Here is a 27,264-nt window from a genome sequence, read left to right as displayed (position 1 = left end):
GATTCTTGGTTACCGTACATTAGTATGTCGAGTTCGGAAAAGGCTATTTTGATTCCTTATATACCACTGCTTACGCATTTGAAGTAATGTCCAGTGGCTCAGTCTAATGCAGGGTTTTTCATGAGTTCAAATTTGTGTGGCGGCCGCCTCCAGCGAAGTTTTTCGCCCTCAGCCAGATCAATTGATATCGCTCGGCCGAATGTGAAATATCACGAACTGCCACATGTCTCGTGCGTGTTCACTGTGTTAGTATGCGGGAGGGAGTGACTTTGCTTTGCTTCAAATGGACAAGAGGCGGAGCACTCATCCTCCATCCAAAAAAGTATTCACATCATCAGTCTGGTGCTTCATGGTGGTGGTGTTGGCAGCTAAATGCTATCTTGGTGAATACTTGATCAGCTGTAAACAATTCAATCCAGCCGGTTAAGAAAGGTGGCTGTGTTTGTTGTGTGCCTCTCGGTCCCATCCCACCCCATATGTCGGACCCGTCTCCGAAGGCGGGTCATAGAGGGGCGTGCCCGCCCACCAAGATGCCATTTGAGGCACACATTTCTAAAAGTGAACTTGTTTTTATTTTATCATCGTAGCCATTTTTGTGCTGTGAAATACTAATGTTGAGTTGCTCATCACTAAGAAACATGCACTTAATTTTTGTTTGATTGATGGCCAGTCTTTCCTGCAACAGCACCTTCGTTACGCAGGTGTATACGCTAGTGATGGGTCCAGCGACACCGATGCGTTGATGCAAGCGCCGGGCTCACAGAGCAAACCACGTGTCGGTGCATGTGCCGCTTCATTACGTCACGTGATTGACACATGAACTGCACCGGTGCAGTTTAGACTGTTTCGGCTGGGTTGACACAGTCCAGGCTGCTAATTGACACATCGGCTGCGTTGACACAGTCCAGGCTGCTAATTGACACGTGAACTGCACCGATGCAGTTTAGACTGCATCGGCTGCTTGGCACAGTCCAAGCTGCGCCACTTAGTCCAGGGGGCGTCGACGCAGCAAAAGCCCGCACAGTGTATCCTAAGGAAGTGCGTCTGGCGACTCGATGCCGATTGCCGAAACAAGCTAGACCTCACCCTCGCTCGAATAAAAATATACGTTTGGGCAATACGGAAAACACACTGATTATCAGAAAAAATGTGTCTGTCTGACTTATAGCGTCATGTCGGCTGTCATATAATAGTCTATAATTATATGAGAAGTGCTTTATGAACGTTTGTATTGTACGTCATACTCCAGTTGATTGAGAGGTCCCACCTATAAGGGGGAGTTCCAGAAAGTGACTGCGAGTGAGCACACCGCATGTTTGACTCTGCCACGTTGCTATTAAAAGTCACATAAAACGTAAACCTTGTCTGCTGACCATCATTACATCGGCTAGGCTAGTTTAGCTGTTGTCGTAGTTCAAAGCTTAATATGTGGCGTGGGTTGGGTCGGCGCCGCAAGTACGTGCTTGCGCGCACAGCTGAGAGCAGCAGACTATCGACTGCTGAGACGCGCTTCACTCGAGTGACGTTGCTACAGTACGTGCATATTACGGAGCAGCTTCCGGACAAATACAAATTGTCCGCCGCGTAGAGCCATTTTGATCTCCTTTTGTAGAATAAGGTATTCATTAAAATCTCATTGTCTCACCAAGTGCCGCTTGGATTTTTGTCTTAGGGTAAGGGTTAGGGTCTTATTCCATTATGTGTGTGTCTTCTCCACAGTGGAAATAGCATGCATTAAATGCAACAGACTGAAATTTAAAACACTGGAGCATCTTATTTTTCTAAATAAACATTTGTGAAGACAAAGCCCACAAGCATCCTCATTCACATGATTTTCACATTATTGAAACACATTGAATGATACAATATGAATGCATGGATGTGAATGACATTGTCACGGGTCAATGTCATCTTTATTGTCAAATATGCTTTGTATGACATGCAGCATAGATGAAATTTCTTCCTCTCAATCCTCAGTGCATACATGCATGCAAACATGTTGTGCATTACACACACACAGCTAAGAAAGGATAGCAGCTACACTGTATAAAAAAAGACATGTAATCTGAACAGTATAGACAATATAAACAGCATAAACAACAACATAAACAATGGCGCTTGTGGCTACACTGAGCTTTTAACTCATTCAGTACCAGTCATTGGGTAGAGTGAGGTAGTGCATTGTATACACGTCATCATCAAATCAGTTTGTTCAGTCTGTCAAGTGGGTTGGCTGCAGGGATTTTGAAGGTCCAGCAGGTGGCAGTGGTCAGCGACACAGTATCAGTACAGTATCAACACAGTGTGTCATTGTGTCGACACGCCTCATGAGGCCTCATATATTTATGGCGTATATTATACGCCATAAATATATCAATGTTTGAATGTGACAGTTCTGCACATTTCTCAATGTGTGGCATTGTGTAACGTGGCAAGACGTCATGTATTTTGGATTTAATGGATGACGCGTTTTTCTCGTGAAGTGACATAAGCTTTGTAATGAGTGCCTCGACGATGAGGAAAAAAAACCCTATAATCCCTCAGACTTGGGCGATCATTCTCTAATCTTCAGAGGTTGATGTGACCATAAGTAAAGATGTCATCATACATTTGGGTGACCATTGATTGCAGTTTTCACACATTAGGCGACATTTCGATTCGTACAATATGGTTTTATACTGTCATGGTGCGTCATTGTACGCCAAGTAAGGAGGAACACTTGAGTCGGCAACTAAAGAGCCATTCGACCCGTTTGTACAAGATTCATCATGTTAACCACGAACCTTTTGGAAATCCAAAATGAGGAGCATTCTTTCCTTTTTCTTGTGATTTCTGTAGCAGAGAATTGTTGAACCGGGTCAAAGCGATATGTCAACCCATCCGCCATAGTGTATATGGCTTTAATATTAACCATAAATTGGGCAAATATTCATCCATCCATTTTCCGATGCGCTTTATCCTCACAAGTTTCACAGGGGTGCTGGAGACTATCCCAGCTGTGTTTGGGTTGTAGGCGGGGGACACACCCTGAACCGGTTGCCAGCCAGTCGCAGGGCACACAGAGACGAACAACCATACACGCTCACACTCACACCTAGGGACAATTTAGAGTGTTCAATCAACCTGCCATGCATGTTTTTGGAATGTGGAAGGAAACCGGCGTCCATGGAGAAAAAAATGCTGATCAGGATGGTACCATCTTGTATTATTATTATTATCTCTGCCTCAATTTGAGCCAGGCAAAACCCTGTAATGCCTATCTTGTTTTGTTACTCAGTCATTCAAATTGATATTAGAACACGAGCTTTTGCTTTCTTATGTACTGTATTTATGTTTTGTCAAGTTCATATTACCATTTTTTCACCACCACACTGACATCTCACCACACAAGACTTCTTTGAATTCCGCTAACCCACAGATCCTGCCCACTAAGATGTCTTACTCAGCCAACCTGAAGAATGTGATGAGTATGGAGACTGCCCAGCGGACCTCTGAGAACCAGTCCGTGCCAGACCAGGAGCTGGAAGCCTCCAAAGCTGGCCCTTCACCCCACGACCTTGCTGCTCAGCTGAAGAGCAGTCTGCTTGCTGAGATTGGCCTCACCGAAAGTGATGGACCTCCTCTTCCATCTTTCAGGTAAAATTCAGCACATTTTCATGCTGATTTAATCCAGTAGATGCAGAATACCCAAATTTGCACTTGTACCAATCCATGACATGCCACAGTTAAAAACAAAACAAAAAAACTAATTCTCTCATAACTGCCAACCCTGTTGATGAACATAGCTGCACCTCTTCAATTTGGTATCATGTCACCCAGTCAGAATAAGGTAACAGACTATGCATTGACATTCCTTGGTGCCTTATTTTGGGCAGACCTCATTGTAGCTTCATGGGGATGATGATTTCACATGACATGCTGCTTGGACGCTGGCGTCTGTCACTGGAACTCTTTGGTCGTGTCTTCATGGAGGATGTTGGGGCTGAGCCTGGATCGGTACTTCTTTTCATTTTATTAACTGCAATTGTCAAATTTTATGACCTGTCAACTTTTTGTGATGCCTTAAAATAATTTTTTAAAGAAAGAAAGGGTGTTTATAATTTATGTAAAAGTTTAATCAAAGTTTGACTTTTCATTTCATTTCAAGATTCTCACTGAGCTTGGTGGCTTTGAGGTAAAGGAGTCAAAGTTCCGCAGAGAAATGGAGAAGCTAAGGAACCTACAATCCCGGGACTTGGCCCTAGAAGTTGATCGGGATAGAGACCAGCTAATACAGCAGACCATGCGTCAGCTGAACACTCACTTTGGCAGGAGGTGCACAACCACACCAATGGCTGTACACCGAGTAAAGGTCACCTTCAAAGATGAGCCGGGCGAAGGCAGTGGTGTAGCCCGAAGCTTCTACACAGCTATTGCACTGGCACTCCTCTCCAATGACAAACTGCCCAATTTGGACTGTGTCCAAAATGTCAGCAAGGGCATGCAGGCCAGCAGTACGTGTCATCACGATTACAATTCAAGTATGAAATTACAAAGAAACTATACTGTATTTTGGAACTTGCGTTCATTCTTGCATACAGAGAAATTAACTTGAGATTTAAAATGAATTTAAGGTGAACTTTGTTTCTTGTTTGTTCAGATCTAATGCAGCGTTTGAGAAACAGAGATCGGGAAAGAGAGAGGAGAAGTGGAGGTCTACGAGCGGGATCCAGGAGAGACCGGGACAGGTGAACTCTCGCTACACATGCCTCTTTTTAGAACAGGCCACAGCTGTGTTGTGAAAGACATGTTGCATATCTGTGTATGATTTTACAGAGACTCTAGGAGACAACTATCCATAGACACCAGGCCATTTAGGCCGTCATCGGAGGGCAACCCCAATGATGAGCCTGACCCCTTACCTGCCCACCGACAAGCTTTAGGGGAAAGACTTTACCCACGTGTTCATGCAATGCAACCGGTAGGTAACAAGCAACCTTGTCCATTAACAGTTAACAGAATTTTTTTTCCAGAGTTTAAACATTAAAAATATTGTCTTTGTAGTGTATTCAGTTTAACATGGGATTTGTAAATCATTTTTTGTTTGCATTTGTTTAATGTCCGTCTTTCATTGGAATCGGGTTTGTACATGCTTTTATCTTGTACACCATTCTTTCGAGTACACCCTAAGACTTGTTTGATTATCTGCAGGCGTTTGCCAGTAAAATCACAGGCATGTTGCTGGAATTATCCCCTGCGCAACTTCTGCTGCTGCTGGCGAGTGAGGATTCTCTCAGAGCCAGAGTAGAAGAGGCTATGGAGCTGCTTATTGCACATGGAAGGTTAGCATAAATTCAACTCTTCCAGTACACATTTATGATGAACCTAGCAACCAAGGCTGTTTTTACTCTAGTGGGCCATATCCCCCCACCCCGCACCCCCCCAAAAAAACATCAATATCCCATAACGACTCATTTTCAGGTTCAACTGAACCGCAATCTTAGAACAAAACACTATACAGTGGGACTCACTATAAACTGTCTTACCCAGGGAAAATGGTGCTGACAGTATACTGGACCTGGGTCTTTTGGAGGCTCCAGAAAAAGCTCAAGTAAAATGTCTTATCCTTTCTGTTCCATGACTTAATATTAATCAAACAGCAATACCCTTATTCTGTTGTTTTTGTGCTTTGGACTTAAAATGACCCTATTTTGTTTCCTTAAATGCAGGCAGGGCTGTGCCATTAACTTGTTCTTTTGTTGGTTATTGCATAGCAACAGGAGAACCGAAAGCGCCATGGTTCAACACGTAGTGTGGTGGACATGGAACTTGATGACCCAGATGATGGGGATGACAATGCGCCGCTCTTTTACCAGCCTGGCAAACGAGGCTTCTACTCACCTCGGCCTGGAAAGAACACAGAGGCCAGACTCAACTGTTTCCGTAACATCGGCAGGTAATGAACGAGAGTCGTGGTTTGGCATTTGTGAATTCGTCTATTTGCATATTTTGAGGTGTTGTCTGTCCTCCATTTTCCGCGAGGAATTTTATTTATTTATTTTGTGGCAACATACAGTTTACTTTGTGCATATTCATTGTCGTGTTGTGGCTTTTTAACTGAGACCATAAAGGGTTACTGTTGCCCCAAAACAATATCAAACTTGGTGTCCGCTCAACCAAACTTTTGTGGCAGAAGGTAGAAAGCGTAAGAAAACACGCCCACTCATATCCTAATTCGAATCACCGCTGATTCGTACACAGTTCTAGTAAACCTTTTACGCAACCTCAGCCTATGAAGCAGCACCGTTTCTCACCAGCATGGGCTCCATCTTAGTAACTTGTGCAATTTGCTGTGCAGTCAAAAGTTGTTTGGCACTGGACTGCACCCCTATTGTGATTCTTGATCAAAATTGTTGCCATACTGCGCCATACTTATCAACAACAAAAAGCACAGGCATGAATCATAAGTTGTGGTATATTTATGGTTTAAACTATTAATGTACTCATTGTGACCGTGTTTGCTCTTTTCTGAATTCCTGTTAATCAAAGATGTTTGTCTTTTTCCCTTACTTGAGTAAAATCCTCTCGGTTGACTTTTAACATGTTGTTTACATTATAGGATATTGGGGTTGTGTCTCCTTCAGAATGAACTCTGTCCAATAACGATGAATAGACATGTGATCAAGGTCTTGCTCGGAAGAAAGGTAGGCAAAACTCCTTCTTTTCAAATACGATTTGTGACATGAAGTTAATTTGTACTTAAATGGCTATTCTGTCATCCACTGCAGGTCAACTGGCATGATTTTGCATTCTTTGACCCGGTCATGTACGAGAGTTTGAGACAGCTTATTCGCCATTCACTGGCCGGTGAAGCGGAAGCTGTATTTGCTGCAATGGATTTGGCCTTCGCCATTGACCTTTGCAAAGAGGAAGGGGCAGGACAGGTAAAATGTCATAAGTATTCTCTCACCAAGGCACAAAGAACAGGGTTCCATGTGTTTGAGTTTTATATCTGAGGTTCAACTTCCTGACAAACCCTCTGAAGCATTCCTGAATAGACCTTACTAGGGAGGCTGAGGAGTGGGTGTGTGATCAACCTGCAGTTGGAACATGTCCTCCGGTCCCTCTTCTTAAAATGGGTAACACCACCCTGGTCTGACAATCCCGCCAGGCTGTTTATCAACCAAGATAGCCTCACAACATCCAGAGCCTCTAGAACAGGGGTGTCCAAACTTTTTGCCAAGGGGGCCAGATTTTATGTGGTAAAATGTCGGGGGGCCGACCTTGGCTGACATTCTTTACATTGAACAACAATATTATTACAACAAATTTTAGTAAGCCAGTCTGTTTCACATTTCCGTTTTTATTTTAATTTCAACAATCTTAAGAATTTCTTTTGGTTCATTTGAAACAGGTATATCACATGCAACTGCTTATTCACTTGACTTTTTCTTAAACAGAAGTCTCCTGAGTGCAAATTGATTGATTTGAAACATAAAATGTATCACCATGACTTTTCAATAGTCACAAAACCTTTGACTCGAACAACAGGGAAATGAACAAGCAATACACATATCCACAACTGCAAGGATCATTTGAAATATGACAAATCAGTCAATATAAACACGGAGTGATGTCTTGTTAACTCGTGAGTGATGCCCTCTAGTGTCTAAATGCTATTACTCATTTAGTGAATGCTATTACTCATTTAGCCACTAGAGGGAAGCAGTACTCTATGAAACATCACTCACCAGTCTACGAGACCTCAGTCAGTGCAACACATTGTTCCATTGCGCCCAACCTGCGGGCCAGACGGCACTGATTTTATGACAGGGGCCGAGGGCCGGATGAAATTCGACCGCGGGCCGGACTTTGGACATGCCTGCTCTAGAACTCAGGGCAGATCTCATCCACTCCTGGGGTCTTGCTACCGAGGACCTTTTGAACCACCTCGGTGACTTTAAAGATAGGAGAGCTCACCCCCAAAGTCCTCAGGAAGTTCTGTCTGTGGAATTGAAGAGGTTTTCAAAGTATTCTGCACCAACTCAAAAAGTCCTGAGTCAAAGTCAGCAGCGCCCCTTCTCATAAACAGTGTTAATGGTGCACTGTGTTTCCCTCTTGAAATGCCCGATGGTGAACCAGAATTTCCTGGAAGCCATCTGAAAATAGTTTTCCATGGCCTCATTAAACTCCTCCCATGCCCGAGTTTTTGTCTCATCGACCGCGAAACCTACGTTTCGCTTCAACAGCCCATGCCTATCAGCTCCCTAAGGAGTCCTACAGGCCAAAAAGACATAAGACTCCTTCAGCTGCATGACATCTCTTACGGTTGTGTTGCAATATGCTGAGATTGCTATATACTTGGAATTAACACCATTACACAGCCAGCACACGTTAATAGAACTCCACAAATGATTCCAGCTAGCTGTGTGGATAGCAGACGCACACTAAATCTTAATATTAATTAGACCTTATTAAAATTGACTATGTTCCTTCTGGTGTAGGTGGAGCTTCTCTCTGGTGGTGTCAACATGCCAGTAACTCCCCTCAATGTGTACGAGTATGTGCGGAAGTACGCAGAGCACAGAATGCTAGTCGTGGCTGAACAACCACTCCATGTGAGTCCTTCTCCTTGGTTGTTAATGTGCTAATATCACTAAGTTTATCAAACTCGCTGTCAAAGAATGAAGCAAGTTTCATTGTGATTATAGAAAGACTATTGGAAAGGCTATTATGTTAATTGTTGCATATTTACACAAAATGTATGTCCATTCAAGGCGATGAGGAAGGGTTTGCTGGATGTACTTCCAAAGAACGCCCTGGAAGATCTGACTGCTGAGGATTTTCGGTTGCTTGTCAATGGTTGCGGAGAGGTCAACGTGCAGATGCTCATTAGCTTCACCTCCTTCAATGACGAGTCTGGTATGTCTGCTCTGTGGATCTAGCATCTGTCAGTTATCTTTGCTAACTTATAACACAATTCTTGCATGTGTACACTGATGATACCAAACAGACTTATTTGTTCAACAGGAGAGAATGCAGACAAACTACTGCAGTTTAAGCGCTGGTTTTGGTCGATAGTCGAGAAGATGAGCATGACTGAGAGGCAAGATCTGGTAAGGTCTGATCTATTAATTCTGCGCGCATGACCTGATCATTTGGAATAATTCATGCTTAATGGACGGGTATTAGTTTTTTTCTGAATAGTTAGACTAATTCATTTTCTCATCAACAGGTATATTTCTGGACTTCCAGTCCATCCCTGCCAGCCAGCGAAGAGGGCTTTCAGCCAATGCCCTCCATTACTATCCGGCCTCCAGACGACCAGCACCTCCCCACAGCCAATACGTGCATCTCGCGCCTCTATGTGCCACTCTATTCTTCAAAACAGATACTCAAACAGAAGCTCCTGTTAGCTATTAAGACCAAGAACTTTGGTTTTGTGTAGAGGTTCAACAGAAAAGTTAAAAAAAACATGCTTACTTGTTGTGTAATATTTACTTAGCTCCATTTTGTAGATTTATTTTTTTGTCTATACAATTTTATTAAAATTCGACATACTGTCGCTATCTCCCCAGACAATGTTTGTGTTGTGAACACAAACTTATTTTTATTTCAATTTTTGTTTTCGTTGTGTTGAAATTAAATGAAAAAGATGTATACAGTCCAGAACATTCCTGCATTGGCACTGTAAAATGTTAAGCCCGCAGTTCTACCCCATTCAGCTTGAAAGGTTTGTTTCCCAGGAATTTGGTCTGACAGAAATCTGTCTGCCGAAGCCCAGCCAAAGATGACGGCAGTAGAGGCATTTAAAAGAAGACACTGTGATTATAGGTTTCCTTCACAAGAAAAGTACTATCGCTGATAGTTCACTGCTGCCTTTCTGGAAAAATATTTTTTGTTTTTCTTGTACAGAGGGAGTAGGGAGTTTCAAAATAAACTTGGATGCAAAAAGTTGTACATTCTTTCTCTCCATACCAAGCAATTTCGATAACTCGGGTAGCTGAGCCTCACCTGCATGTGCTGTACCAAAGCGTTTTACAGAACACTAATCATAAAATGACAATGCAGCAGACGTAAAATTATTTTTCATTCGAGTTATCTGGTCTGGGTTTCATTCATTCATCTTCCGTACCGCTTGATCCTCACTAGGGTCGCGGGGGGTGCTGGAGCCCATCCCAGCCGTCTCCGGGCAGTAGGCGGGGGACACCCTGAATCGGTTGCCAGCCAATCGCAGGGCACACAGAAACAAACAACCATTCGCACTCACACTCACACCTAGGGACAATTTAGAGTGTTCAATCAGCCTGCCACGCATGTTTTTGGAATGTGGGAGGAAACCGGAGCACCCGGGAGAAAACCCACGCTGGCCCGGCAGAACATGCAAACTCCACACAGGGAGGCCGGAGCTGGAATCGAACCCGGTACCTCTGCACTGTGAAGCCGACGTGCTAACCACTGCGCTACCGGGCCGCCTGGTCTGCGTTTGATATTGAATTTCAATTACAATCCAAAGTCCATGATTTTATTATTAAAATTGCTGAGCGTGCTAATTTCCTGCTCAAATACATGGAGAGAAGTGCGCAAAGAGCAAGCAGCCTACACAATAGGGATGTGAATCTCAGCACTGAGGACGATTCGATACACATCTCGATGCACTACCAGCGATGCGATACTTAAACGATACATGGAATTTTCTGGCGACATGATGCGATACGTTTCACCGTCTTCACGATGTGATACGACGCAATACACATTTAGTTCAAATCTGCGATACGATACAGTGCAATTTGTTGTGATATTGTGCAATTAAACATGATGCAAATACACAAAGAAAAAAAGTTAAAAAATATGGAATTCAGTATGGTATTGCAAAGAGTAGACCACTTTATTCCTTATAAACAGTAGAACGTGTAAAACAACTTATTTAAGCCCTTTCACAATTGGGTTTTGTACAAAGAAAATGTAAACAATTTGGCATCTGAGACTCACAGCTATTGCTGTAGTGTAAACACAAACGGACTACTCACTGAGTGTCTTATATGAAATATCCATCTCCATAGGACAGAAAAAAATACAATTGAAACAATGTGGCAGTCACAGCCTCAAAGCTGCTGTGTGTATTGTAGCGTACACAGACCACTCTCACTGAGTGTCAAAATGAAATGTCCAAAAGAGTCATCCATATATAGTTTTTCCTTGCGTGGTCACAATGAGCTGCAAGGGGACCCCCAAAATAAGAGGCGTTTTTTTTCTGATCCTGACCTGGTTTGCCAAGAGTTTCTCCGGTGTCCAACGAGGAACTGGACGGGGAGGCGGGGAGGGGGCGGGAAACTTGTCGGAGATGTGGTGCCATCGTTTTAAGTGGTCTGCATATTTGTGGTGCTGCCGTTGTATGGCTTCGTCGTGCGACATTCTTTGCAAATTACGGAGCTTTTATCAATCTTTCCATCTTTCTTTTCGAAGCCTTAGTATTTCCAAACATAAGATCTGAATGTTGCGGAAGCATTAAATACAGTAGTTTCCTCGCTGCTGCTTGCGCGAACTTCCATAGTGTTTCGCTAGTTGTGTACTGGACTGTATGTGACGCGCGGCTACCGTCCGTATTCAACACACAACGCAAAACAATGATGGTGCATTCATTGCGCCTAGGAAAGGGCAGCTAGGTGACGTTTAACATGAATAAAACGGCGCTTGAATCGGATTTTACCGATACCCACCAATGCATCGTGTGAATCTTGATTTCACCCGTGAATCGCGTCGTACCCAGTGAATGAGCCGTTGCACTCGCATCGCGCACGCGCGCATCGATGTATCGATTAATATCGATTATTTTCCACACCCTTACTACACAATCGTACAGTCTCAAAAACAAAAGCAGAAGTAGCACAGTTCGACAGCACCATCTACTGATGAAATTACCGTACTACAACGCGAGGCCCTGAATAGGACCGCATTGTTCTGCTGGGGAACTAAAATTGCTCATGTGGGTAATGACGGTGAGATGTGGAAGGGTATGATTTTAAACAATCATATTAATCTCCTGTTCAACTCACTGTTTTACAGAATACACAAGGTGAAATGAGGTTATGCTGCCTCATGGTCACGGAGGGAAAAAGTGCCGTTGATGTGCAGTTGCACAATGTCCAGATGTCGATAAAATATTACAATTTGGTCTGAGAGTGCATTTGCTTTAATTTTCAAACGCCCCCCCCTACACACTATCCGCCTGACATTCTATTTTATTTTTCAAATCTATCACAACGGTAGTGTCTGACGGTGCATGCCTCCAGTCAGACCCTCATGAAACTTCCACTTCACTTCTTCCACCCTGTTACCTCTAACTTCAATTACTCAATTGGAGGTGGAGAGGAATTTAATAATTGAAGTAAAAATGATCACCTAAGATAATGTGTTTACACAAGTGCTATCACATTTACTGTATAACTAAGCCCCCACCCCAGCATCCCAACTGAGTTATACAGCTTGTAGGCCATATTCATGTAAAAAAAACAACAACAAAGAACTAGCCATTGAGCAACTGTTTGTGGACATTTTATATTCCCTGTACATACCAGCTTCCTATTAAAGGGTAAATCAACTTTTAAAAAATCCCAACAATAATATCTTCAATGCACCCCGTCTAGTCTGAACAAGGCATTCTGATTAATACTGCATTTGTGCAATATGAATGACGCAAAAAAATCATCCTGTTTTTATCCATCTCAGAAGGCAGCCTTCTCTAGGTCGAGGGTTTCTGTAAGCATAGGCCATTTATTGCAAATATTGAGAAAGTCGTCGCACAACAGCTTAATGTGTCCATGGCCGCTGACAACCGATTTGAACCGTTTTAGTCAGGGTTTAAGGCCCACCATTCTGCTGAAACGGCCCTTGCCAAAGTGACTAATGATCTTTTCCTAACTATGGACTCCGACGCCTCATCAATATTATTACACGATCTTAGCGCTGCCTTTGAAACTGTCTATCATACCATACTAATAGAACGCCACAGAATGTGCGTTATGTCAGGCTTAGCTCTTTCCTGTTTTAGTTCTTACCGCTCAGAGGACGCATCTTGTAATTTATGGTCTTATGACTTCTCCAGGTTTCTCAGTTTTCCTCAGGTGTTTTTTTTTCTTAAAGATTTTTTGTTTTGTTTTTGTTTTTCCTTGCCCTCCTGAGGGTTAAGGTCAGGGAATGTCATTAATATTTGTCAACCGTGGGCATGTGAAGCCCATTTGTAATTAAGGGCTATATAAATAAATGTGACTTGACTCACTCCTGACTGTTCCTTGACCAGGGGTGCCCGTTACGTCGATCGTGATCGACCAGTAGATCACGGACTGGTCCCAAATGATTTGAGGTGTCTAGAGGGGAAAAAACAACTTGTGTCTCTGTGCATGTTCGTAATATTTTTTGTGTTAATGCACACTGCAACCTAATCATTCTATCAGTCTCACTTTCACAAAAATAAACTAAAATAAAGCGGGTCATTTTTAACCGACGGTGGCATGTGTTGCGTCACCGGAAGTTGTTAGCGCTCAGCAGTCTGCAAGTGCAGCTTGTGCTCAGAGTTGTTGCGCTAATCTTTTATCGTTATCATTATTGTCATACAGAGTTTGTTTTGTACAATTCACCGAGGGTACGGGCAAAGAATGGGAATCTGGAGGGGCGAGAAAAGCATTTTAAAACGGTACGCGTGAGCTACAATCGTTAACAGGCTGCAAAAGTGTGTTGTATACCTCGGAGTCAGGCTGTTGCTCGTGGCATGCGTGTGTACTAGTGCTTATACGCGCGTGCGCGGTAACGGGTCAATCCCGAGAAGTTGGTTGATCGAAAAGTAGATCTTCTGTCAAAAAAGTTTGGGCACCCCTGTCACAGATGCCACTGAGGAAGTTTGATACAAATCGGATCAATACTTTAAACTTTAAAGTATGTCTGTAGAATGAAGCTGTTACAACTCTTTGATCTCCAGGACGTACAAAGTAAGTTGCAGAGCTTCATTACAAAATATCAGATACAAACATAAAATTTATAAAGAATGATTGATACAAGTCACAAGGTCACGTGTGATTTAACTTGGTAAAGTCACGTTTTCTGAAAAAAATGTATAAAGATGGGCCCTATATTTTCCTCAAATACTGTACACCGAATTTGCAACAAAATCGTGCAAAAGATTTTGAACGTAAACCATTTCACATTTAATTACAGTTAATTAACATTCTCTCTGTAAGAAAGCCTCTGTTTTCATCGCATTTTTTCCGTTTACGTCACACCTTGGAAACGTGTCGTGCGGTATGACGTTTATCGTGTAATATGTACGACGTTAGGATTGTGTAACTTCCGGTGACACTTGAACGCTGCAAAAATTTTGCGAGGGCATCGTTCCTCCCCCTCCAGCTCAAGTCGTCTGAGGTGAATGTGGTCATATTAGAACTAGACATACTGAGACCAGAGCAATACAATGCTATCCGATTTTTTACGGCTTACGAAGTTTATTTAGGTTTTGAAAATATCTCTCGATTCAGCTAGGCTAGCTAGTTAGCTAGCGAGTTTTGCTACCTGTCTACTGAGGCCGATGTAGTTAGTGAAAGGAGGTGAGGCATTTATGGTTTTCCATCATGTCGTCCCCCCGCTATTTTTAGCTAGCACTCTGGGCTAGGTCGGCTAATAGAAACGGCTTTAATTGTGAATCGTTGGGAAGCTCTATTAGCAATACCCAATGGAACAGTGGAAGGACGCGGCGTCTCAGCAGGCCGAGCTGCTTGCATCTCGTGTGAATGAATTGTTGTACAAAAGCCAGGAGTTTTTGCGAGCCCACTTCGGCGTGGATCTGGCGATCAAGCCCGAGCTCATTCCGCCATGGGTGATCCTAGTTGCGGCATGCACCGGCTTAGTTCTGGTGCTCGTAATATGGGCCTCGATGTGCCAGGCTCTCTTTAAGAAACGGCCTGCGACTAACGTTGTGGAGGACACCGTCGAGATGAAACGAAGTGCCGGTAAACCCGTCAAATCAGAAGAGCCAAAGAAGAGGAAGAAACGGGCGGAAAAGGCACGTAAATAGAACCACTCTTCCCATTTAAATCACAATTGTTGTACCCTCATCCAAATTAGGTGCTAAGCTAAAGCTCCTGACTAGAATTCGACCGGACCCACCCAACACACTGTTTTCATTTTATTATACATTTGGCGAAACGTATTGTGTCGTTCTTTATTATACATTCAGAAATCCCAGCCAAACGGGAGAGCTGTCACTGAGGAGATACTGGAAGAAGACGCCATAGTTAATGAGGACAGAGTGCCACATCAACAACCGCCTCCACAATCTAAGAGTGAAAAACCGGTTGAGGTAATATACGGATCCAAGCATTATAAATTGCCTAAATCTGCTAGTTTGATCCCTATTTCAATGTAGTTGTGATCCACATCACACTCAAAAATCAGAATCTAAAATAGACACTGTGAGAGCGATACAGTCGATATCTACATTTTCATACTAATTACCATACTGAGAAGCTTTTCTACTATTTTCATTATTACATGAGAAGGGTAAAATTACACTTATTTTTCTCTATGTATCATCAAACTGCATCTCATAGGTTCCAGCGTTCCACAACCTTTCTAACTATTGCTTAAATTAGTGTTCTAGAAGTTGTTCCACTCAAAGTCAAACCAATCGCAGATCAGTCACATAAGCATCACAATTGATAATTATCAGAGCTGTAAAACAAAAGTGTTTGTTTGAGCTAGCGTATTCAATGTCTTCAGATTGTGCATATACCTGTATGTGGCAGTTGAGAGCATTTTATTTATTCTGTGAAAGCAAAAGCATTTCGGGTGACTAATCTGTCAGTGTCACCCTTCACTGACGTAGCCATAGCAGCTGCCCGTGTTGAGTTACAATGTTAACTTTAACCTGCAGATGCAGCAAAACCATAGGGGAGTGACGTCCGTCTAAAGTCAAAGTAGTTCATTCCGTACTACCTCCAGAACAGTGACATAACAAACTGTCAAATACTGTAGGTGGTAAGAATTGCATGTCGCTATGCAGATGGTGTGGATAGATTTACATTTTGAGAATTCTTAAAATTGAAGATTTCCTGTATATTTAGTTTAGCTCATAAATTACCGGTACCTTAACTTGAGTATTCTTATTTGATTGACTGCTAGCTGATGAAATCCTTTGTGCTTGCTGCCCGATCACCGTTGGCACTGGGTCATGAAATCTTTTAGCCAATGTGGCTAAACAAGATAAATATCTTCTTTCATATTTGAGTGTAGTTAGCCACGACATCTTGTGTTTATGTGGCGCTAGTGCTCCCTGTTTCGCCGTTATGTACAGCGCTCATTGCACACGGCAGAGATGACGTAGCCCGAAGAAGACAACACTTAAGGAATCTGTATTTTTTTCGAGTTGTGAGCACAGCTTGATGGCTAACTGCAAGTTGTAGTAGAAATGGTTCAAGTTATTATCAGTAAGGAAGTGACTCTTGCGCCGCATCGCCACATATAAAATGAGGGCACTTGTGTAGTTGGGAATGGCGAGTCATGCGATTCCGTGGTTGCATCAGCTCGTCTCTATTTTAGCAACACCCTGCCAAACTTACATGAGAACCGAAAGAGTGAAATAGAGTGCAATTTTGACCGACAATTTGGTTGCTTGCCAATGGAAATATTTACCACACCACTCCCTTTTTAACTTCATCAATAGCGAGGTGGCCAACAAAGTGTTGTGGATCACTTTCCTACAAAATTGCTCTACTTTCTTTTAATAATTACTTTATTTAACATCTTCTAGACAAAAAAGTCAAAGAAGAAAGCCACACAGGTAGTGAAGGAAACCGTGACAGCTGTCGGAAAGGAGCCAGAGGAAGGTAAAATATGTCATATTTATATTCATTCATTCATTCATTCATTCATCTTCCAAACCGCTTGATCCTCACTAGGGTCGCGGGGGGTGCTGGAGCCGATCCCAGCTGTCTCCGGGCAGTAGGCGGGGGACACCCTGAATCGGTTGCCAGCCAATCGCAGGGCACACAGAGACGAACAACCATCCACGCCCACACTCACACCTAGGGACAATTTAGAGTGTTCAATCAGCCTGCTACGCATGTTTTTGGAATGTGGGAGGAAACCGGAGCACCCGGAGAAAACCCACGCAGGCCCGGGGAGAACATGCAAACTCCACACAGGGAGGCCGGAGCTGGAGTCGAACCCGGTACCTCTGCACTGTGAAGCCGATGTGCTTACCACTGGACTACCGGGCCGCCTCATATTTATATATTTTATAAAATAGATTTATCTTGATATATACACATACTCAATTAATCAATTACTTATGACACTTCTACTATGTACCATTCAATAAATGGCTGAAAATGGCTGTGAGGCTCCCCCCACTTTGCTCAAGCAGCACCATATCTCAAGCTTGCTCCTTAAACCCATATCTCACTAGGGGACAAAGGTGCAAACACAGGTATCACTTTTGTTGTTTGTTTTGTTTATTTTTTTCTCCCAAAGTTGTTCAGTGTAGCAAAGATGTGCGCCAGACATCCACAAACATTTTCTTGTCGCCATCAAATTTTGAACATGTTAAGAATGTCTTTGCGACAAGAATAACTGTTTGGTGCCATTAAAATTGTTGGCGATTGTCTTTGTGACTGTTTGCAACCTTGAAGGAACCCTGACTAAAAAACTTTCACTCAGTGCACACACACTTGCAAACCTTTCGCCGCTCAGTGAGATATGGCCTTTAGACAATTTGTGGCTCTGAAAAACCTCAGAAGTTGGACCACTCATCAGTCAAGTTACCATTGTATTTGTTATTATGATTTTTGTTTGATGTAGAGATGCACAACCAAATACTTTGTGAAGGCAGAATTGTTTGGAAGAAGGGTACTATATGGCGTTGCTTTTCAAAGTCAATTCATAAAAGAAATATTGACTGCATACATGATCATATGTCGTTTGGTTAACCTGTTTGGCACTCACCTTTTTCATACTCATGGTGTAATGGATGTTTACGTGCAACTCTATTGTACATTCATTTATTATTTTGCATTTGATTCTACATTCAGGTACATGGGAGACTAAGGTCAGCAACAAAGAAAAACGTGAACAACGCAAGAAGGACAAGAGTTCCAGTGATGGCTCTGCCAGTCCTGGTGGTGGTGCTGGCGGGGGCGGGGGCGGGGGCGGTGGCGGCGGCACTCCTATGAGTGCTACTCCAGAGCAGCGTAAGGCATCAGCTTCACCTGCCAACCAGAAGAAGAAAAAAGGTTTGGATTGTCATTAAAGCTGCGCTTCTCTCACAAAGTTCATAGTCTTCGGTTTGAACGTGACGTTGGTCAACGGGCAAACCTTCCATACCTTGCTAGTCTTTTTGTTATATCTATGGCATTTGGAAATGTCTGCCCCCCTTTGGGGTGAGTATTGTTTGAATCTGAACGATTCAGTTCCCATCCCAGACCCTTATTTCAATTATTTTAATCTGGTGTAGCCTATACGCAACAACAGAAACACAACAACTATTTGGTTTCCGTTCTATATATCGTATGACCTCCTTTGCGCGTATTGTGAGTGTTGCGCTGAGTTGAGTTGTTAATTTAAGTTCAATGGCACTTTCAATCGTCACCAATTCTTCTTCGCCATGAAGCTCTTCTTTGGATCAGCAGCTGACCAAACACCAAAACTGGAATTTGAGAATGATGAGTCCAAAAAAAAATCAGAACTTGCCTCCTGATTTTAATCGATTCTTGCGACTCAATTTCCAACCCTTGTCTCATTTTTTCTAACAGTTTCTAGAATGCACCATAAATCTTTGCATTGGGAAATATATTGCAGTTTCTCCATAATGTAGGGTTGACACATTTGCCTGCAAGTTCCCTTTTAACAGACATACCTTTATGGAAGTGTTTCTTACATTTCTTTTGACCACCCTCAATTCTTTCCTCCCAGGAGACTCATCAAAAGTGACAGCAGACAAGATGAATGCTTCTGTATCTCATGGTAATGATCAGTGGAATGCAACTTAACACTGGTATCTTATTCAAGGTTCAAGCTTTTATCAGCTATTCTCTGTGTTACATCATGAACATGGCGTGTTTATTCTGGCTGACTATCATACTTCTTTGTTGGTATCAGTTAACACCAGTGAGGCACCATTAGGAGCAGCAGGTGTGGCTGATATTCAAGCGGTCAAGGTTAAGATACCTCACACTGCTGTTCCAAAGACTCAAGGGCTGTGGACTCCCACAAGAGAACCAGCGCCATTGTGGAAGACTGACATTGATGGTAAAATGGAGAAACAAGATGTATTTATTTATTTGTTTGTTTGTTTACTAAAGGAAATAGAATTGTATCAATCCACCCCTGGTGCAATTAGCGTGACAAAAGACCATCTTTCTGTAATTTTTTAATGGCATGAGTGCTTCAAACGCTTCTAAAATCCTCCATAACAAATCCATTAATGAAAAAAATGACTCAATACATGACTTGCCCAAATGAATAATGTTCAATTTGTGCTTTTCTAAGTTGAGAGTTTTTTGTTTTTTGCGGGGGATGGAGGGGAGGCGTCTGACAATTGACACCGTTTGAAACTTCACGGTAATCTTAGGTATTCCACTTTTAGAACACCGTGGAATTTGGGCCTTTTTTTGACCTGATTTGTGGATATTTTTAGCTGAATTATGTCAGCTCATTGAACAAAGGGTTCCCCAGATAGCAGACAAATTGTAAGGATCGATTGTACTGTGGACATATTTGTGCCAATGCCAAAGTTGAAAAATGTATCCTTTCTGGGTGACTGCTGACATTCCTGCTTCACTTCGAGCATTGGCAAACTCGGCATCATTGCTCAAATGCGCCATTGGGTTATTCAGAGTGCTGGAGCCCAGAGTGAACTTCCAAATGCAACTCATACTCGCGGGTACAAACGAGGACGCAACTTCTGTTTCTAATGATAGAGAAGTTTTTCTTCTTCGTTTAAAATGGCTTTCCTAAACCAGAATCCCGTGTTGTGATCGACAATAGAATCACGGTCTGTTGTGTCTTTTGGTGCTGTAAATCCTTGTTGCGGTGTTTAAAAAAAACTCATGCTAAAATAGCAATATGTCACACATCCATTGCTCTAACTACTGCTTTTTCTGCTTCCATTTTCACTTCTGCTTTTGTTTGGTGATTGGCAAATACATTTGCATGACCGCCACCTTCTTAAGCATGCAATAAAAGTGGCCACCCACGGTAATGCATGACTAATACTCCACTATTATAACCCCAAGGGCGGCCCGGTAGTCCAGTGGTGAGCACGTCGGCTTCACAGTGCAGAGGTACCGGGTTCGATTCCAGCTCCGGCCTCCCTGTGTGGAGTTTGCATGTTCTCCCTGGGCCAGCGTGGGTTTTCTCCGGGTGCTCCGGTTTCCTCCCACATTCCAAAAACATGCATGGCAGGCTGATTGGGCGCTCTAAATTGTCCCTAGGTGTGAGTGTGAGTGCGGATGGTTGTTCGTTTCTGCGTGCCCTGCGATTGGCTGGCAACCGATTCAGGGTGTCCCCCGCCTACTGCCCGAAGACAGCTGGGATAGGCTCAGGCACCCCCCGCGACCCTAGTGAGGATCAAGCGGCTTGGAAGATGAATATTATAACCCTTCTTCCTCTTCTTCCTTTTGGTGGTTGTTAAATACCTTGTTGCATTAACCACCACCTTCTGCTCAATGGTAGTAAGGTGGGAAAACCGTGCTTCCTTTGCACTCTCCATCCCCCATGACTTTTTTTCTTTCTTTTTTGTGCCTGCCACAGAGAATGGTGACATCTGTTACTTTTCAACTACATAAATTCGGATACACACAACAACAAAAATCGAAATTGAACTGTTCAGATTGCCGTAAAAAAATCACATTCAGGTCACAAAAGGGCAAAAAAAAAATCCAATTGGGGTCGCATTTGTCTGCAGTACAAACTTAGCTTATGTCACAAGTAACTGCCACAGGTGTGAATGATGCTTATTAGAGGCAAACCATGATAAAAGCCTCACTGTATCATATTAAAAAATGTGAATACACAGCAGAGACCTAATACTGGGACTGCAGTTCAGCTATTGTCGCAGGGGGTTTCTGTTGCACTTCACAAGTGAGCTGAGCCCTCGCCGGCTGAGAGCTTGCTGGCATTTCACTGACTGAAATGGCAACTTGTTGCTCACTTGTCATCTGTCATTAAAGCGGTGAACATCCAGAATTGGGCTTAAATGCTCGCTCCATTCGGTAAAATTGGTGTTGAACTTCAGCATAAAATGCACAGTTTGCCCACTTGTGAAAAGCACGGTATTGTTCTCATACAGCTCGATATATCTAGACATAAAATAATCATATGGTCCTTTCCATGGTTTAAAATAAAGTCAGTCTCATATTAGTGGAAGCAATACAAATAAGGGAATCCTCATCTGCACTCTTTTTTATTTGGATAATAGCATTCATGTGAAAAGTACATGTTTTTCTCCACCCTAGATTCATGGACTGTGATTGATAGGATTCCATCTGATCTAGTTCCCTTTACGAAAATGGGTGTTGGCACAGCTGGTAAGTGCAATACATTAGTATTATTTCCCTCACCATTTGAGGGGGGTAGCATAGGATTCATGGTGTGTTGTGTTTAGATCCGCAGCTGGTGGATAACGCATCATGGCTCAGTCAGCCAAAAGTAGATGATGAGTGGTCCGGATTCAGTAAGAATTTTCTTCCAAACATTACCCCCCCCAATGCACGCACACATGCACACGTACTAACAATAATGTACTCTCTCTGTCTCATATTTACCCCAATTGTTTTTTCACTCCAATTCAGATGGTGGTTCAGCAGATCCCAGCTCTGATTGGAATGCCCCTTCTGAACTTTGGGGCAACTATGAGGAACCCACACCCTGCCCCACTCCTGTTCACGAGCAGCCTCGAAGAGAGCCTGCTAGACAAAATCTGAGTGGAGCTCCTGTAAGTAAGACCTATGAGAGCCCTGTTACCATTTAAAACAATGATAGATGGCTCTGAGGGCTTTGGACTCCTGGTAGCTGCCCTCCTTTTCTGGCTGAAAGCGCCTAATGTCTCAATACATAATACAAATAATCAAATTTAAGGACTCAATCAAAATGTCAGCCTGTTTAAAGATAACGCATGCTTTTGATTGTTGCCGACAGGTATGAATTTAACAAGGCTTTCACATGACGAAATTTTAGTCACACTACAACTACATTGGATGTGCAAAACACTAGATCAGGGGTGTCCAAAGTCGGTCCTCAAGGGCTGCTGTCCTGCCTGTTTTCCAGTTCTCCCAGGAGCAACGCACCTGATCCAAATAATCTGGATTGTTCTAATGCTGCTTCAGAGCTGGCTGATGATCTGATCATTTGAATCAGGTGTGTTGCAGACGGGAGAGATGGAAAATAGGCAGGACGGCGGCCCTCCCGGCCTGGGGCTGGACATGCCTGCACGTGATGCACCTTTCTTACTGTAGTATAAATGCAGTTGGGTGTAACACCACTTTAACCTACAACCATGATAATGTAACCATAGTCTCTGTCAATCAAAAGTTAACATGTTCGCAAGGTTTCCCCATGTCCAGGAAAATGTTCAATTTTCCAGTCAAAATGAGAAAAAAAAGTCAAATCTCCTGTAAAACTTGAGTTGAAAAATGTTCCTCCCTCTGCTTCTTTCTGCCTTGTGGGTGAATGCAAATGGTTTAAACGGACATTTACGGTGTTTGTTTTCAGCTCTTTTCAATGGGCAATATTGAGCTGTAGCTTCCAGCTTCTTGCCAGTACAGCGCCCTGTGTGACGCTACCAACCAAGCAAATTGCATATAGCCTTCAAACATGTACACAATTTAACAGACAATTATAGAACATAACACTTCTCGAAAGCTTGGGGGTGGATTTTATTAGTCTCTTGTGATAACTTGTCTCTTACTATAGCAGATGGTCCCATAAAATTATTTCAAGAGTGGGAACCATGTAAACCCCAATTTTAGTGGATGCTGGCTCTAAAATGCAGATGAGGCTTAAGAGAGAGTCACCTCCAAAAGTATTGAAACGCAAGGTCAATCCTTCTATTTTTGTTGTGTACTAAAGACATTTCGGTTTATGATCAAAAGATGAATATAAGACAAAACTTCAGTAGTCCAAATTTATTTCATGATATTTATATGTATACGTGTTCAACTCATGTCGGAGCACGTTTTGTTTAAAACCACCCACTTTTCAAGTGAGCAAAATTATTGGAACACACGTTAAATTAATTTCAATTGAAGAACATTTGATATTTGGTGGCATAACCCTTGACCTTACAAATTGATTACCTGAATGTATTTATAAATTGGTGTCATTGCAATTCTTACTTGCTAACGTTGTCTTTAACTTGACCACCAGCAGATGGCACAATCTTTTTTTTTGTGCTCTTTTGGACCCATTGCGCAGTTTTTGCTCCTCTGGGGTAACGTCATCATCACGTTATGCTTGAGGGAGTTTTCTTTTTCTGCAGTTCAATTCTGAGACTTCTCAGAAAAGTTTGCAAATATATTACTTCGTTGATAACTTTTTAAATAGTTTATATATCAAGTGACAATCTGTCCTTGCTTTTCTTTAGTGTATGTCAGTCAACAGCCGAATGGACAAGGTTAGACCACTTATGATAATCATGTTTACTACCATAGCGTCATAACAAAAAAATCCTCCAAAGCAAGGCATACTACCTCCAGTTTCTTTTTAGTGTAGTCAATGTACACATGGGTAGATTTGCATGTCTGATGGTTAGAATTTAAACCACTTCATATGTGCATGTTTTTGTCAGGAGGAAGATGATGAAGATGAAAAGGACAATGGAGAGACCGCTGCTGATGGAGGGGCCAAAAATAAAAAGAAGAGGAAGAAAAAGAAAAAGGTGGCTCAGGAGGAAGAAACAGGCCAGGTAACCGCCAGTAAAAATGTCTCCACCCTTATGCATATGAAAATTGATCGATGTGAGTGGATATCAATGGCAACTGTTTTATGTTGAGAGGGAAGAAATTTAATCTGTGCTGCATGTTACATGTTACACATACAGTACATTTGACAAACTTTTCTCCAATCCAATTTTCACACGAGCTACAATGAGCAGTTGAACCAAAATATTCTGGAATAATATCGGTTAAATGTCAAGCAAAACTTGGCAAACTGTCAACACATTTTCAGATTACCTTCACAAATGTATTTTGCTGCTTCTTCTTTTTTTTTTTTTTTTAGGAAATTGATTTGCTTCTTTATGCATTTTGAGCAATTCAACGATCACATAAATATATGCACACATTCTTAGCAAGAAGATCTTTGTATGTATTGTATACTCAACTACACATTTTAATTCCATCAATTGCTTCAAAATCCATCTTAAATTGTGCAGTTTTCCTTTCGTAGTTTTGTCTCTCACTGGAATAAATCAAGGAATGGGTCATTTGTTGAACAATGTTTACGCTACATGCTATATGATTGACATCTTAAGCCTGTTTGCTTTATTTTTCATTTATTGATGTGCTGTGTTAAAATGTTAGTTGTAGAATATTGCCTGTAGCTTTGAAGGTTTTCAAGAACGTGGCAGTTTGATGCTTTCGTTTGTCATTTTTAATTGTGGGAACGTTCGACTTTGAACTTTGTCATTTTCAGGGATAGATTTCAGTTGATCACATTTTCATCACCAGATCACAAAACATCTTCATTCTAACTCTGCCGGCACAATATCCTGCTTAGGTTGAAGTGCCAGAGAAGAAGTTAGAACCTGCATCCCTATTAAAGGATGAGAAGGAAAAGAAGAAGAAAAAACCCAAGCAGCAGCCATCTGCTCAGGAGCACCCTGCTGCTCCTGTCGAGGTTGGTGGTACTGAGATATTAGATTGTGCCACTTGATGTGTAGTGTACACACAACTTCCATGTTTTGCCGAGTTAAAGAATAAACAGTCCTTATTCATCTTTAAAACTCAACTTTGTAATTACGGTGTGCTTTTCCAAGCTGATATTTAGTCTCACTTGGGCTGTAGGTGCAGTTGGAGCGCCCAGTGAAAGACAGCACATCTCAGAAACCTCTCGCCGCTCAAGTGCCACTGAAGCAACCCGAGGGACATAGCACTGCTCACATTAATCTTCCGGCTCCAACACAACATCGTGAGTACTGACTCAACAATGACGTTGTTACTAACTAACATTGTCATTGTTGAGTTTTTAATCTTCATCAGATTTAACTGCATGGTAGAGTGCTATGGAGGTTGTTTTTATTATTATTATATTTTTTTAAATAGATTAACTTAAATTTATGATGATTGAGGGGAAAACGATGGTAACAATAACAAGGTGCCCTTTTTATTTTTATATGTCTTTGATTTCGTTTGAGCTCATTTGCAAGATAAATTGGGTTTAAAATTAGCTAAACGCCATTTTTTCAAGCTATTTCTGTTGGTCAGAAATAACTAATTTTGAAGAGTCCATTTTGTCATTCAAAAATATTAAATATGTAAGTAAGCTTTTCTCCGATTAGGTCTTTGTTTCTCCTTAATTTATTATGGCTAACAGTTTTTGTCTGATTGGTTATTTCCCAATATGTGGGCATTTTGTAGTCACAGTCTCTTTATTGAAGAAGAAAAGAAGAAGAAAACCTTTATTAGTCTCGCAATGGAGAAATTCCAGATTCACAGCAGCAAACACAACAGGCAACACAGCATTGTGTTGACTGTTGGCATTTTGTGCGCCAGAACTGCATTGTTCGGCACATTTTATGGAGAATAGCGCTGCGAATACTTTCCAGATGCACTGTAGATGTCAGACTTGCATCACGTCACGGACTCAGTTTGACATATGCATAAAACATGATGGAGGGCCTCTTTAAGATGAGCTAAAATGAATGGAGAAAGACTGAATCCCATAACCCTTTTTTTTTTAAATAGAAAAACCTGAGGAAATCCAGGTCGTCAAACTGTCAAAGAAGAAGAAGGCAAGAAGGGAGACATGAGTCCGCTTTGCATTCAACCATATGCAAGACTTGTCATCCTGATTATGCAACTACTTTCAAAGAACACGGACCTACCGTCAAGCGAATTGACTTACCTTAAATCCTGACTGAAGAAAAAACAAAAAACGAGAACATTTTACACAGAGGTCATGGAAACGTGACCCCTCCAAGCAGCTTAATCTAATGTCATGCTTTGTGAATTAATTTTTAAACATGCTTTTGATACTGTCTTGTAATTCCATTGATTAACCTAAGTGAAGGAGCTAGTCATTAGAAATATAGATGTAAAGAAAATGTTGTGGTGACTATGAGGTTTCTCAGCATGTCAACATTTTGCTGAACTGGCCTTTCGTTTTGTCAGCTGTACAGTGAGCATCAAGTGATAAAGGTCAGGTGTTAATTTGGACATTTTGACTCAGCAGTGCTTGAATATGTCGAGTGTATTTTTCATGGTCTGTCAGATTTCAGCAGACTCTGTCCATCCTGTTTATTAACTTAGCTGTTGTACTGAGGCTTCCGATCCCTTCCGATTTTTACAACCTACTGTATACGATCTGTTGCCGGAGTCACGTTGGACCCTCTTCGGCTCCTTGATTTTCCAGCTTTAGTTGATTATCAAGTCTAAATATTCTTTTGTAAAAAAAATGAAAATGTTTGTAATAAAAGTAAAGCTGAAGCCATATGTTAAAGACCATAATTACTGTGAACTGTTCCCCCCACCAATTTATTGTTCAGCTGGCTTTACGAGGGAAACTTTAGTACCTGCGACTGCCATTTTAGGGCTATAACTTGGAGTCAGACAAATCCGTGCTGTTGACACTTTTAAAGGTACTATAGCTCCTAATTACATTCTGGGCTGACATCTTAGACACACTTAATCTGTAACAGGTTGTACTGTATATAGCAGGCCAGACGTTGTGATGTTGGACACTTTATTATTTTTTTTTAAAGATATCATATGTTGGGGACTATTCGAATACACACTGTAATATGTAAAGACAAGTCAAGTAATACAAAATACAGTTTCTAAACAATTTTATTAAAAGTAAAAGATTCAAACCTAACCGGTCCTATGTGAAAGAGCAATTGCTCTCGAAGCGCATAACTGGTTGTGCGACAGTAATGGAAATCAATTGTCCTCCGAGACAAGTTTCTCCTATGGGAGACAAAATAAAAATCAAATCAAATCAATTGGAGTCTTTGATCATTGTGATTTCGGACCACTCATTTCAATCCTGCATTTTCACTTGAAAACAAGTTATTTATTTTAATTA

The 27,264-nt window shown here is 41.9% G+C and overlaps 2 protein-coding genes across 4 annotated transcripts in view; both read left to right on the top strand.

The window, feature by feature from the left end:
• ubr5 (ubiquitin protein ligase E3 component n-recognin 5) overlaps positions 1-9,936 on the top strand; it is a 66,094-nt gene extending 56,158 nt beyond the window's left edge. Inside the window, exons 45-58 of the mRNA XM_052064577.1 lie at positions 3,419-3,636; positions 3,876-3,996; positions 4,148-4,520; positions 4,640-4,727; positions 4,816-4,960; positions 5,191-5,321; positions 5,530-5,590; positions 5,754-5,935; positions 6,599-6,683; positions 6,768-6,923; positions 8,484-8,597; positions 8,757-8,901; positions 9,010-9,095; positions 9,215-9,936. Coding sequence (XP_051920537.1) covers positions 3,419-3,636; positions 3,876-3,996; positions 4,148-4,520; positions 4,640-4,727; positions 4,816-4,960; positions 5,191-5,321; positions 5,530-5,590; positions 5,754-5,935; positions 6,599-6,683; positions 6,768-6,923; positions 8,484-8,597; positions 8,757-8,901; positions 9,010-9,095; positions 9,215-9,427 — 2,118 coding nt within the window. The 3' untranslated portion in view covers positions 9,428-9,936. The remainder of the gene's footprint in view (positions 1-3,418; positions 3,637-3,875; positions 3,997-4,147; positions 4,521-4,639; positions 4,728-4,815; positions 4,961-5,190; positions 5,322-5,529; positions 5,591-5,753; positions 5,936-6,598; positions 6,684-6,767; positions 6,924-8,483; positions 8,598-8,756; positions 8,902-9,009; positions 9,096-9,214) is intronic.
• A 4,366-nt stretch (positions 9,937-14,302) lies between these two features.
• On the top strand, positions 14,303-26,687 carry LOC127600283 (protein LYRIC-like). Of its 3 annotated transcripts, none has more exons than XM_052064744.1 (13): positions 14,304-15,031; positions 15,206-15,328; positions 16,778-16,853; positions 18,057-18,257; positions 18,937-18,987; positions 19,123-19,272; positions 21,480-21,551; positions 21,629-21,697; positions 21,816-21,958; positions 23,810-23,926; positions 24,739-24,858; positions 25,026-25,149; positions 25,926-26,687. In XM_052064744.1, the coding sequence occupies exons 1-13, from the start codon at positions 14,702-14,704 to the stop codon at positions 25,988-25,990; spliced, it is 1,641 nt and encodes a 546-aa protein (XP_051920704.1). In that variant the 5' UTR covers positions 14,304-14,701; the 3' UTR covers positions 25,991-26,687. The 3 variants fall into 3 exon arrangements, with proteins under 3 accessions (XP_051920706.1, XP_051920704.1, XP_051920705.1); XM_052064745.1 differs by having other exon boundaries at positions 14,305-15,031; positions 24,739-24,852; XM_052064746.1 differs by lacking the exon at positions 21,629-21,697 and having other exon boundaries at positions 14,303-15,031.
• Positions 26,688-27,264: the final 577 nt, after the last annotated feature.

The sequence above is a fragment of the Hippocampus zosterae genome, chromosome 5 (assembly GCF_025434085.1).
Source record: "Hippocampus zosterae strain Florida chromosome 5, ASM2543408v3, whole genome shotgun sequence".
Lineage (NCBI taxonomy): Eukaryota > Metazoa > Chordata > Actinopteri > Syngnathiformes > Syngnathidae > Hippocampus > Hippocampus zosterae.
The sequence above is the reverse complement of the archived record's forward strand: the minus strand, read 5'-3'. Positions and strand labels throughout refer to the sequence as shown.

Coding starts and splice junctions, on each gene's coding strand:
- LOC127600283 (XM_052064744.1), top strand. CDS start 14,702: ATGGAACAGTGGAAGGACGCGGCGTCTCAGCAGGCCGAGCTGCTTGCA. Junction 21,959..23,809: donor AAAATCTGAGTGGAGCTCCT/GTAAGTAAGACC, acceptor TGTTTTTGTCAG/GAGGAAGATGATGAAGATGA. Junction 23,927..24,738: donor AGGAGGAAGAAACAGGCCAG/GTAACCGCCAGT, acceptor TATCCTGCTTAG/GTTGAAGTGCCAGAGAAGAA.